Genomic DNA, 13,259 nt, shown 5'->3' with positions numbered 1-13,259 from the left:
CTGAGGAAATCGGTCGTCCGTACAGTGCAGACAAGAAACAGAGAATAGAAGCCGGATTTGTTACATGAAACATGCGATAGAAATGTAGAGAAAGGAGCTTTGTAAGTACCTACAGCAAAAAAAAAACATGCAGTAGGACAGCGGGTGTAGAAGAAACGCAGACAAACAGGACAAACAGAGAAAACAAGCAAAACACGACAAACATGACAATCTCGGATGCCTGGGGCCAGGACATCAACATTCTTTTCCCTTTCTGAGTTGTCACAGTTCCGATTCGCGAGTAACGGGTTTCAAACAAACACCTTGGCCTTTTTCCGCCGGTGCCTAAACATTTGAAGACGCCACCTATATAGGTTCATCTGGCCTCGTGTACTCTTCCGAGTAGCTACAGTTGATGAATAACAAAGCTATCATGAAGGCTTGATTGAGGTAAGAAACGCCATCTGTTCTGTTCTCGCCCTTCAGAAGCAATTATGACCACCTTGTCCTGAGACCTATTGGGCTTGAGATCAATCAACCATACAAACATACATATCATCTCAGTGGCCTTTTCGGAGGAGAAGCGCTGTCAAAAACAAAGACAAAAGACCTGAGCAACAATTTCTATGCTTCTCTTCACCACAGCTCAATTCGTCGCGACAATGATCGCCTCGTCCTGGCTCAAACAGTCCATCATCACCGTCCTCTGCGTGCTCGGTATCCCCTCGTACCTCTCGGCGCCAAAGCCCATCTCGGTCCACCTCAACGGGCAGTCGAGCATCACCGTGCCCGCCAACCGGGCCGTCGTGTCCCTGCACATTTACGCCGAGGGGCCCAAGCAGGACAAGGTCGCCGATGAAGTGCGCAAGACTGCCGACGACGTCCTGGCCGTGCTTAGACCGCTCGCTCAGCTCCCCACCGTCAACGCGTCGGCCAACAATGGCGACATCGAGTATGAGCCCGCCGTGGCGGACCTCTCCGTGACGACCTTCCGCAGCTACTCGTGGCAGAAGCCCGGGTCGCTGCTCTCGCGCGAGACGCCGCAGTACCAAGCGAGCATGGAGATCGAAGCCGAGTTCCGCGACTTCGACCCGCTGGGCGCGCTGCTCGCGCAGATCTCCAAAACGCCCGCCGCGTCTGTGCAGTCGCTCAAGTGGACGCTCGACGAGACAACCAAGAAGCGGCTCTTCTCCAAGTGCCGCTCCGAGGCCATGGTCGACGCGCTCGACAAGGTCCGCGCCTACGTCCGCCCGCTAGGCATGGACAAAGTGCGCGCCATCAAAATCTCCGAGAGCCACCGCCTTAGCCGGCACGTCGTGTACGGGGACGTCGACGGCCTGCGTTTCCAGCGCCACGCCGCCATGCATGACGAACTTATGGACCACACCGAGATGCGTGCCGGGGCCGGGCCCGGGGACGATGGGGACGTGTCGACCGAGACGTTCGGGCTAGAGCCGGGCACGCTGGAAATCGCCGCGCAGGTCGAAGGTGAGTTCTGCGCGTGGAAGACGGGCTTGGAGGCCTGGTTCAGGAGGGGCGGCGTCTGAGCTGGACTGAGCTGGCTCTCGCGTCTCGTTGTATCTTGTCATATCTTGTCTTGTCTCGACTCGTGAGGTTATATCACATCTTGCCATATTATACAACGTCAATATCTTGTATCACGTCAATATCACATCCCCGCGAATCCTGGTGTGCACTCGTACTCGTACAAGTATACAACTGCACCAAAAAAAAGATACCCTGTTACTGATTCCTTTTCGAGCCCGGTTTGTTTGGGAGGTTGAGCATTCTTCAGATATCACGCAATATCATTCATGGTCATTCACTCCATGCATTCCATTCTACGACTCGCATTTTAAATCTATTATATTCGTTCTATTCTATTGCCACATCACAACGACTTCTCCCATGACTGGCGGGTAGTGTATGATCTGTAGACCACGTCATGTTTGATCGGGCTGTAGCCAGGCCAGGGCAGGATTAGATCAGATCGGGTCAGGTCAGAACAAATCCGTTATGAACACAGTTCCCGGGCACGTCTTACGAGTCACTTCGCTCGTACTCGATACGATATTCCCAGTTTGCCGCAATGACTTCTTTCTGACAGGCCAGACAAAATTCAAGATCTGTCAATTCGTTCAAATTTCTAGATTAGACTTTTGGACTTTTGTCATTTTCATCTTCATCCTTCTTTTCCTCTCTTTTGGAACCATTTCGGACCATACATGGACAAAAAACTCTTTCGTGCCGTCCAGCCATACCAACTCCGACTTTTTGGGCGTATGCAAAGAAAGAATAGACAGCTCTTGAAAAAGCACGCTTGAACGCGACAGTCCAAACAAACACAATTCCAACGCCATTTCCCTTTCCCCTTTCCCTTTTGCAATAAGAGACAGGCCGTTTTTCTCGTGACGCTGTGAATACTCGGTGCGTTGCGAAACCATGACATAAAGAGACAAGCAAGTCGATAGGCAGATCAAGTCCACGCGCACATGACCAGATCACTCGTCGTCTGAGTCGTGATCAAGATCGTCATCCTCGTCGACTCCCCCAACATCCATGCCCGCATCATCTTCAGAATCCGTGTCCTCGGCCTCCTCCCCAGGAATACCTTTCCACTCAACGTAATCTCCCTCGATCCAATGCTTGCTGATGGGTAAGTGGTACGGGTCGTACGGGAAATACCCCTCCAACATCCCATTGTCTCCAACCCAGCTCAAATCCCGGTCTGGATTGCTGATGGTCAAATCGGACACGCCGCGCCAGTGGCCAGTAACTCGCACATGTCTATTCTCTTCGAGCTTCGGATAGACGTAGAACAATTGCAAGGCGTGCGTCAGCTTGGCAAATTGCTCGACAATGACCGGGGTGCAGACGCGCAATGGGTTGAGCGGGGAGTAGATTGCCGCCCGAAGTGACTCGCGGAGTGACTCGGCAAAATGGTACGTCTCGGCCTCATCCTCGTCGACGTCAATGTCAGATTCGTCGTCGGAGTTGGCAGAGGCGATGTCTCGCCAGCGGAAACAAAATATGTACAGAATTGCTTGGAAGGCGGCATAGAAATCGCCATAGCGTTTCAGGTCGGGACCGCGACATGTGGGCTCGTATGACTTTCGCAAGATGGTCAGATGGTCGCAGAGCAGATCCAAGCAGTCGTGCACCACCTGCGGCGAGACATGGGCACCACGGCCGACAAATCCCGAAAAGTAGGCGGCGGCGCTGTGTCGAAGGAGATGCGGTTGTTTCTTGTCGACAAGAACAGCGACACAGGATGTGACGAAGCGATCGACAATGATAGGATCGGCTTGGGCAAAGTGGAAGACCAAGAATTGCGGATGCCGCGCCCGATATGTCGGAAGGATGTGAGTGTGAAATTGAGAGATAAGCTGCTCAACAGCATTATCGCGGGTTTGGAGGGCGGCAGAAGTGGTGAGTTTGGCGTAGTATTGGAACAGAATGTCCATAATCAGGTCAATCTGTTTGATATCCTCCTTCAGTTTACGGCGACGAGCGACAGCCGGGTCAGTATCTTCGTCTTCATCCATCTCGGATTCATCACTGGTGCTTAGATCATCACTTTGATCATCGAGCCCGCCAGCCATCATGTCCTGAGATGAGCGCGCAACCAGTGTTTGCGAAGACGACATGTGGGTAAGTAAATCGTCTTCGACATCCTCCTCTTCGTCATCGAGATCAACCTGAACCGAAACGTCAAGCTTGATGAGTTCTCGCAAGACACATGTCAAAATCTCCGATGTGAGCTCGGGCACATATTTGATCATCTCCATAAAATTTCGTATGTAGGTCATGCGCTCCTCAGCCTTCTGAAAATCGAACTGGAGTCGGGAAGCGACACGATCGGCAAGAGCGGCAGGTGACGAAGGGACATTGACGGTGATGTGTTGGATGGCTTGCAGAACTCGTCGATGGATCTTTGGTTGTCTGACGGGGGTTGAGCTGTCGATGCGCCGTGTCTTTTGAGGTCCCAAAAGGTCAACCAGGACCGACATGATCTTGCGCTGATAGCCGCGTTGCGCCGCAGCCAGGTTGTTGACGAATCTGACAAAAATTGCATAGTACTGATCATCCCGTCCTACCCACTCGCTATTCAGTACTGCATCGACCAAGCCGCTGCAGTCTTTGTCGAGTGACGTGACATTGGCCAGGAGAGCCTGAAGGTGAAATTTGAGCACCTTGGTGGAGGGTGCGTTTGGTTTGTCCGGGGAGGCATTGAAATAGCCCTTGACACGCTCGTATGCCTCGTCTTCTCTAAACCGATGTCTTTCAATGGCTCTCCGCACTTGCTCTTTGACCACCAGGGGATCAAGGTCCTCATCATCGTCTGCGGACACAATCTCGACGTCGGAATCAAAGGTCACGCGAGAGCGTTTGGAGGGACTCGAAGGCGTCTCCATGAAACTGGTTTCATCGATTGACCGCTTCAGGGTTGATCTCCGTTGCATAGGTTGGGGTCTCATGGTTTTTGAAGGAAGCGAAGGAGTCGAGATGCTTGCCGGTAGAACAGGCCGACGGGCCTGAGGTGGCGGGGTTAACATGGCCGGGTAGGCAGATGTAAATGGGGGTGTTCTTTCGACACATGAGACGTAGTAATGTGGACGAACGAATACGAATATGCAGCAAGTATGGTTGACCTGAAGATTGGAGCTTGACGCACCAGGCTTTTGGCCCAATGCAATCAATCGTTGGTGAACAATGAACAATAATTACAACATCGAAGTGAGAAAAATCATCGAAATTTCTCTATTGTGCGCAGGGAGGCTAATCCCCTTTTGGGTCGAGGCCCGACATTTTTGGAGACACCATCACGATTCATTGTGATTCACGACTCCATTCACTTCACAGCCTACAATGTCTGAGTCACCGTGAATAATCGACTCAAATATGTGTTATTGACATGAATCACTGAGCAACATGGTTCATACAAACAACCGAGTGACTCCCACTTCGTCATACCCACGCCCATCCAGACTCTACAGGTATGCACGTTGGCTGATCTTTTCCGTCCCTTGGATTTTGTCGAAGTTCGAAGCATCGTTCCCAAACAGTTCAATACGATGACCCAGTGCTCGTCTCAAGATCCAGTCTTTGCTATTAATTTCTTCTTCAACTGTGCCCTCATCCAATGGAGGGATCATCTCGCTGCCCTCCAACCGTTTCAGCAACACGTCATTCTCTGGTCGGTTGAAGTACACCAGGGAGTATCGGGTGTGGTCTGCCTGCTCGCCGGGTGGAGAGACCACGCGATGTATATTGGACCGGAGAAGGCCATTTGTGAATTTTACCATTGCGTCGCCCAGATTGATAATGGCGTGGTTAGGGAGAGGTTTTACGTAGCACCATTGTGCGTCTCGTCCAGGGGGAAGGACCTGTAGACCACCCAACCGATTGAAGAGGACCGTGACACTTCCAAAGTCGGTGTGCTCACCCAACGCGGTCCGTCTGTCGTCCATAGGCTGTGGCGGAGCTTTGATAAAACGAACCTGATCCCCCGCATGGCCCTCGAGCCGATGCATGCCTTGCAATGTATTGGGTGGTAGTCTGAGGTGATCGTTAAGCAGTTCTAGCACCAGTGTGACAATCCCATGAGCTGAGGACATGAAGGATTTCAAAAGGGGCCGTCGTGAGCTGAGAACTTCAGGAGCAGGTATCGGATCCATGATCCCGAACATATCATCTTTGGATACCTGCATGTTGATCAGGATTCGTCTCATATTCACTAGGGTACTGACTCAACTCACATTATAGAACTCGTTGCGGTCGAGATTGCCATCTCGGTCAACCACATTGGCACCAAACCCTTTGTAGCCAAAGTACGACCCCTTCTTCTGGAAGTCATACTGCTTTTTCTCGTCTAGTGGAAGGTCAAACAACTCCTCCCCAACCTTAAAAAGTTGATCTGCATCGGCGAGCAAAGAGTCTCCTGGCCCAGTCAAGTCTAGGTAAAAGAATCCGAGGTCTTCGCAGGCTCGCACGAATCGATTCACCTCTTCAGGATCACGGTCAAGCAGTTTGGCCAGAGACAGGCGTAGGAGGGGTGCGGTTGGCACATCCTCTGGGAATGGCGGAACATTCTTGAACGTTTGTGTTGGCGCCGTCAGCGCTTCGGGGACTGCCTGAGTTGCCATTTTGCTGCTGATACTATCGATGAGAAACTGAGATTGAGCCAACGCTCGGTCCGGCGCAACGGCGGCAAATTCGAGATATATAGACTTCGCCAATGGCCGAGGCCACTATCTCCACCTCCTCTCCGCGTCTGGTGGATTGACATGACGACGCGTGAAGACCCCGTGTGGGGAAGACCAAGTATGATCCTCCCGGATGACCAGCAATCATCTTGCAGCTTTCCGGTGGCACGGAGTCCACCATTCGGCATTCTCTCGGACATCATGTCAGCATCTTGGACACCAGCTGGCTGGGTAGCTGGCACCCACTGCGTCCATGCCTCAGCTTCGCCAACATCTACCCAAGCATTCGTCTAGCCGGGCGCTCTGCATCAGTTTCACGGTCATCCGCCGGCTCATCATCGACCGATTCCTGTAATTGTCTCTTGGGGTATTTCCGAGATAGCGACGTCGAACAATGTAGTGCCAGGTATCTTGTCCGACTGATAGTGTTGCTGCTGGAATGTCTCTATGAGAAGGTTGGATATGTTCGAGCGTTCTCCTTAAGCATTTTTGGGTTCAGCAGGGGATCATCAAGTGTGTGTACTCTCAGTTGGTTTCGCGGCCTCGCTAACAGAGACACTGGCTGACTTGTGGCGTTTTACCTGCGCATTCTTCCAATGAATCATTTCCCGATGGGCATTGATAAATGGCAGATCGATGACCTTATAGCAGACTTCCCATTCAAGGACTGAGTGATCTGCCAGTCCAGAGTCAACATGCATTGAGTCCTTTCCCCCCACGACGACATTCAATGTCGGAAACACCGAAACTTGTCCGTCTACTGTCAGCACGGGAATTGTAAACCTCAACTTTCCTGGGGCTGCTTCTGCTAGAATGGACTGAAGCTCTGAGCCCCTATCCTTGAGCCTTGTGTACACACTTTGTACATCGGACTCGCAATAAGTGCGAATGCGGATATGGGAAAGCGTTTCGGCAGTTTTTGTCCGTACACGCACCCAATATCGATGATCCCAAAGCATCCACTGGGACCAAAACCCTGTCTGGTTGCAGTTCTTAGCACATTCCAGCTGGAGGATTGGACCCGCACCCTCATTGCCGACTTTGCCTGGTCGGATGTCAAGGGAAAAGCTCCTTGATGTACGTGTGATTTCCGCCAGACGTAATGGTGGACGTGATAGCGTCCACACCGTCCCTTCATAATCGGAAAAGCTCTCGCTAAACTCGCTCTGCCGTTCCATTCGGAATCCGGATGTCGCCCTATGTTCACTCGCATCCAGCCCAGTGCTTGACTTCTCGAGTAACACCTGCTGCACGGTCACCCACTCTCGTAATCGAGATCGGTTCTTGTCCAGGAACTGCCTCAGGTTATGCCGAGGTACAAGGGTTGGCTCTTCATCTCTCGACTGCGAGCTTACCACACTTGTCAGTCTCGCCAAAGCATATGCCCCAGCTTCAGAATCCAACTCGCACAGAGCGATAAAAGCAGGCGATACTCGTACAGTCATACGACCGGACCGCAGGTCGAAAGTAAGCACTCTGAGTTTTTCAAGAATCTTTTCCCCTCGCGCCGCGAGGGAAGTAGCAAAGCGCCAGGACGACTGTTGAAGTGAGAGGATGGAGGGTCTTTGCAAGGCTTTGGGTAAGGTGTAGTGGGTCCTCATATACCGCACAGCATTCCGGAGTGTCAGTGTAGGATCATAATTTGTCTTATCCTGGACATGCGGAACGTGATTTGTGTTGCAGAAGTCAATGATCGCAGATTTCGCAAACGACAGGAGTGGTCGGTGGATCCGCAGCCCGCCCGGCACAGAAGGCGTCACGGTTTTGCCTTGGTTGATGAGCCTCGAGTTCATTGTCTCTGGATTTACTCGCGGGTCGTGTGGGTTTAGCCACCGCGCAAATCTCTCGTAGCTTTCAATTTCGTTTGCCCCCCTAATGTCCTCACAGCACGGTATTGTGCTACGCTCTGACATGCCCTGAAACCCGAGAAATGATGTCCCAGCATTGCGCACGAGACGCATCAGGACTGTTTCAACTTGGTCGTCTTGGTGATGTCCCAAAAAAAGATGGTGGATCTTCTTCCGAATCGCCGCATCTGCAATCAGCCGATACCGTGCTCGCCGAGCCCTCAATTCAAAATCGGCGGTATTCGCTGGATCAATGTTGTTGGGCCATTGGATTTCGAGGATTTCGCTATCAATGCCTTGGGACCGTAAGCGTGACTCTGTTCAGAGTTCGAGAGACATACTAAGACGGCGTAGCTGAGATTGAACGTAGTTGGCTTCATCGGTGCTTTCTCTACGAGCCTTGTGGTTGACGATGAAGGCGAATGGTTGGACGGAAACATTGTGCTTTCCAGGCACTGTGTTCATCTCATTGAGCAAGTATGCCAACGCCATAGAGTCGGGGCCTCCGCTGACGCATACACCTGGATCTATCAGCAGAGTCCTGTCCAAATGATAGTAGAGCAAACCTATTGGGACCGGTCTCCTCTGGTCGCGCTCCAACCCCTGCTTTCCCCAGATTTCCAAGAAAGAACTCAGAAAGGTTCTGACGGTTAGACACGGCGCCGCGTTGACCGTCCGATTTACTACAATGTGAGCCATGCCTGAAGAAATCAATCCGGTCACCTAGTAACCAGTGCATCATATCTTTGGCGGAAGAGAAAAATCTAGAAGAAAAAAGCAGAGGAATGCCATCCTGGTTATGGTACCTGATTCCGCCTACACCGGAGATATCAGAATTCAGCTGCACGTAGTGTAGGTTGGGGGTAGATGTGCTTTTTGTAAACACAGTGAGTCAAGTATTTGAGCTCCGAGATGAATTAATTCGAGTTTCTCCCGCACGTGACTGCACCTGATACGTGAACAACTGACACGTGACAAGCACGCGAGTCATTTAGGCGCATGCGCTGTACATTAGCACGTGAGGAGCCTAGCCTTTAGACAGTGGCCGGTGAATTGGGAAGTTTTGGAAGTGCAATATTCGTAAGTGTTGCCTGGAGAGTATCTGGTCATGGTTCGTAATCTTAGGCAAAAGAAAAGTGAGAGGGACGTGGCGGTGCGGCTGTGCGTGTGGCTGGTTATTTGCCAGGCACACCAGTAGAAGACTAAAAGCGGGAGTTGTGGTACCGAGTACGAGGTAATCTGATTACACTCAGGTGGTAAGTAAGGAGTTTTTGATATCGATTTGGCATTGTATCCGTTGCGGCGTATAAGATGATAACAGCATTCACAATGTCGTACTTGTGGGCTGACAGTCCCCGTTGATTCAAGCTTAACCAAGATGCCTCAAGCGTGTCCAAGAATGCCTAAGAACGTCCAAGCAATTCCCACCTGGATGACGCCCAGCCCGCCAAACGGACAAGGCTAAAGCTTCAAACCATTCAACCAGGGTAAAGAATCCAAGAGGAACCGCAGGAATCTTACATCTCACCTCCTTTTGTTACAAGAAGCTGTCTCGCTGATTTAGCCCAAAAGAGAGTGTAATGCGATTGAGCCCCCTGTGACATTCACGTCCTACAAAAACAGAATGACGCTGGACTGGGATCGGCGCCCGGGATAAAATGGGGCCTCCAGGCACCACATACATCTCGGGTGGCGCTAATGGGGGGAATCAAATGCATCCATAGGCCCGGCTTTAACTGTACAGTGGAGAAGTGGAGTGGATGTGGCTACCAAAGGCACTGGGGGCGCTGAACAATGGAAGAGAACAAATTAGATTGGGTTGTTTGGGCATGTCCCTCGTCATTGTGCGTGCGCATTGGGTGTTGATGGGCATCCCCTTCAGTACCTGGTCTATTTCCTAGGTGCTTCTCGTGCCTCCTCCGCCACCATCGCCACATCCTGCACCACCCCGTATCCTACCAGGAAGAGGAATACCAAACCCCTTGTTTCATCATAGACAAACAGACAGACACACTATTCGGTCCTACCCATCCTCAGATCGCATTCCGCGTTTGCTATAGTTTACCGATCATTCTCTAGCTGAACCATGCCCTGCAATTCTCTCAAACCTCCCTTCATTTCGCCAAGGGGCCCCCTTTCAATTACTGGTTCGGTACTCTTGATTTCTGCCCGATTTCCCTGTTTTGCATCATCACCATCATCATCCTTTCACCTCACTGCACATCTAGTGTTACGCCAAACGCTCATTACCGCTTTTCAGTCTTCCCTGCTGCATTGTATTGGGGCTGTGCAACCTCTGACATCCTCCCACGTATCTCAAAAGGCAGCGACCACACATCCCACCCTGTGGCCCATCTATCTTGACCATATTTGTCCACCCACACCACTGTATTGTAAAAATCTGGCGGTCTTTTGCACAGTTCAATATCGCTCTTTCAAGACAACCGAGACATTCAATAGGAGAGCGCAGAGGTTAGAGTGCTGAAAAATGCGTCAGTAACCCTGCACACACCCATTGACTCTGCATCGCGTCCTAACTAGAACGCAGACAAGTTTCGCCACCAGGCCAAAGTTGCCGCGTGGTACAATGATCCGAATGACGAAGCCAATTTGCCCATCAGAAATCCCTTTGCGAAATGGAAACCCAATTCCAGATCGAATACGTTGCGGCGCATTGAGAACGGCGACGGTAATGGCTCGCCCCTGACCGTTACCAGAACCGACGATCCCAATGACTATCGGCCTTCTTCATCGAGAGAGAGGGGTGAAGAACTTGGAGTGAATCCGTCTGTGAGACACGCGGCGACGACACCAAATGCTAGATCTTCTACAACGCCCAATGCGCCTGGCAATCAAGTCGACGTGCCTCGCTCTCTGAGTCCAGCAAATTCGGAAAGAGGTCTTGGAGACGAGTTTCGGACGGGAACTGAAGATGGGCTGAGCAGCGACACGTACACATATGGCAAGCCCAGTCAAACAGAAGAGGGGGGTTCGCTGCGCAACCGTACTTCGGGCGACAAAAACGTCGAGAAACACGGCATCAAGACCATCTTCAGCCGTGACTCCCGACAAGAGAAGGATGACGATGGCAAGGACAAGCCAGTATTCACCGCGTGGAGTCAAATCCGGGCCACACTGTTCAACTCCTGGATCAATGTCCTTCTCATTGCCTCGCCGGTTGGCATTGCGGTCAACTACGCCGATGTTGATCCTGTTGCGGTTTTCGTCATCAACTTCATCGCCATCATCCCTTTGGCGGCTATGTTGAGTTATGCTACTGAAGAGATTGCTTTGAGGACCGGCGAAGTTCTTGGTGGCTTGCTTAACGCCTCCTTTGGCAATGCGGTCGAGCTGATTGTTTCCATCATTGCTCTGGCGAAAGATCAAGTCTTGATCGTTCAAACTTCTTTGATTGGTAGCATGCTGTCGAATCTTCTGCTGGTCATGGGCATGTGCTTTTTCTTCGGGGGTGTTAATCGCATGGAACAGGCATTCAACATCACAGTGGCTCAGACTGCCTCGAGTTTGCTCTTCTTGGCCGTCAGCAGTCTGATTATCCCTACCGCCTTTGAACAATGGGCTCGAACCGGAAATGGCACCTCCAACACCGAGACCGCTACGACCGAGAACGCCAAACCCGGTGTGGCAGAATTGAGCAGAGGCACAGCCATCCTTCTCCTCATTGTCTATGCTTGCTACCTCTTTTTCCAACTCAAAAGCCACTCGGCAATCTACAACGCCCCTAGTGCGAAGAATGAGACGCGCGACGTGGGCACCAAGTTCAAGAATGCCGTGATTCCTGATAAGCTCCGCTCTAAGAAAGCACCAGGAGCCGAGACTCCAGAGCCCGTGGAGGATGAGCCTGAACAACCTCAACTATCCATCTGGGTTGCTGTGCTGACATTGACAATCTCCACAGTCCTTGTTGCCCTGAACGCCGAATTCTTGGTTGATTCAATCAACGCCATCACCTGCGGGGGTGGCATTTCGAAAAATTTTGTCGGGCTCATATTACTTCCGATCGTCGGCAATGCTGCAGAGCACGCAACGGCCGTCACAGTTGCCGTGAAAGACAAGATGGATTTGGCCATCGGTGTCGCTGTCGGCTCCAGTATGCAAATTGCACTTCTGGTACTCCCATTCGTGGTTGTTTTGGGCTGGATCATTGGCAAAGACGATATGACTTTGTTCTTTGATGGCTTCCAGATCGCAGTCTTGTTCGTGGCCGTTCTACTCGTCAACTACCTGATTAGCGACGGCAAGTCACATTACCTTGAGGGTATCTTGCTGATGACTTTGTACATCATCATTGCGGTCGCCGCCTGGTTTTATCCCACCGCACCCGGCCTCAGCGACTGCCCGAGCGATTCATGATTATCTTTCCATGTTACTCTATTCGAAATTTTCTATCGGGTTTGGGAGCGAGCGATTGCAGGGCAGTCCGGCACAGGATGCCGATGGATATTGGTGGTGTATCTCTACAAAATGAGCTACTACAACTTTTAATCAACTTCATCGCACCACTTTATTGGATTTGAGAATCTCAACACAAGGCTCAACAATCCATCTCATCTACCTGCACATCCGGTCGCTATTTGTCGAGCGGCACTCACGATATTTGGCCATCTCGAGCCCATTTTCCTTGGAACCTGACACGGCGACATGTCGTTATCACTTCAACCGTACCCACGAGCAGCTCTCGACTCGCTTATTTAGGCTGCGAAGCATATCACGCCATGTCGTATGATCGACCCGGTAAACAAAAACAACCCTTGCGATAATCCCAATTCGGGTTTCCAAACTGGTGCATAGGCCAAGCAATGCGCAGATATTTCGCTGCCGCATCGTTTCGGGGAGACTACCCGAAGAACTTGCGTGAGCGTTCATGCTCGTGGGATGATTCCTATGGCAAGGAAACATGGCCCACGATTCGTTGAGTAGGCCATTCAGAATGGAAGCAACGGAGCTGTGATGCTGAAACAGGGATGGAAGATGTCATGATAAGAGTAGCCCAGACTTTATTTGCAACCTTGAACGAGGTTCAAAGCAGAGAGCATGGCGAATCGCTTCTGTCACGACTGTTGGGCAGAAATGAAAATCTAAACACTGGGCTTGTAACATTAGCCTCGAACACACACAAAAATTGAAAAATACTGCAAAATGTCTTGTCTTGCAACGAAGCGATCCGTCTTTATGCGCGTACCTCGTAATCTTACTGCGAACCTGT

The 13,259-nt window shown here is 51.3% G+C and overlaps 5 protein-coding genes across 5 annotated transcripts; 2 read left to right on the top strand and 3 right to left on the bottom strand.

The window, feature by feature from the left end:
- Positions 1-641: 641 nt before the first annotated feature.
- On the top strand, positions 642-1,526 carry Z517_05156 (uncharacterized protein; the record flags this gene model as incomplete). Its single annotated transcript, XM_013430483.1, has 1 exon — positions 642-1,526. The coding sequence occupies one exon, from the start codon at positions 642-644 to the stop codon at positions 1,524-1,526; it is 885 nt and encodes a 294-aa protein (XP_013285937.1).
- Positions 1,527-2,480: 954 nt separating this feature from the next.
- On the bottom strand, positions 2,481-4,535 carry Z517_05155 (uncharacterized protein; the record flags this gene model as incomplete). Its single annotated transcript, XM_013430482.1, has 1 exon — positions 2,481-4,535. The coding sequence occupies one exon, from the start codon at positions 4,533-4,535 to the stop codon at positions 2,481-2,483; it is 2,055 nt and encodes a 684-aa protein (XP_013285936.1).
- Positions 4,536-4,970: 435 nt separating this feature from the next.
- Positions 4,971-6,125, bottom strand: Z517_05154 (uncharacterized protein; the record flags this gene model as incomplete). The annotated part of the gene is made up of 2 exons (XM_013430481.1): positions 4,971-5,684; positions 5,739-6,125. The coding sequence occupies 2 exons, from the start codon at positions 6,123-6,125 to the stop codon at positions 4,971-4,973; spliced, it is 1,101 nt and encodes a 366-aa protein (XP_013285935.1).
- A 569-nt stretch (positions 6,126-6,694) lies between these two features.
- Z517_05153 (tRNA(Ile)-lysidine synthetase) lies at positions 6,695-8,731 on the bottom strand (the record flags this gene model as incomplete). Its single annotated transcript, XM_013430480.1, has 2 exons — positions 6,695-8,328; positions 8,374-8,731. 2 exons carry the CDS (start codon positions 8,729-8,731, stop codon positions 6,695-6,697), a joined length of 1,992 nt encoding a protein of 663 aa, XP_013285934.1.
- A 1,789-nt stretch (positions 8,732-10,520) lies between these two features.
- Z517_05152 (calcium/proton exchanger) lies at positions 10,521-12,406 on the top strand (the record flags this gene model as incomplete). Its single annotated transcript, XM_013430479.1, has 2 exons — positions 10,521-10,524; positions 10,581-12,406. The coding sequence occupies 2 exons, from the start codon at positions 10,521-10,523 to the stop codon at positions 12,404-12,406; spliced, it is 1,830 nt and encodes a 609-aa protein (XP_013285933.1).
- Between the last annotated feature and the right edge of the window lie 853 nt (positions 12,407-13,259).

This window comes from Fonsecaea pedrosoi (genome assembly GCF_000835455.1).
Source record: "Fonsecaea pedrosoi CBS 271.37 unplaced genomic scaffold supercont1.3, whole genome shotgun sequence".
NCBI classification, from domain to species: domain Eukaryota; kingdom Fungi; phylum Ascomycota; class Eurotiomycetes; order Chaetothyriales; family Herpotrichiellaceae; genus Fonsecaea; species Fonsecaea pedrosoi.
The sequence above is the reverse complement of the archived record's forward strand: the minus strand, read 5'-3'. Positions and strand labels throughout refer to the sequence as shown.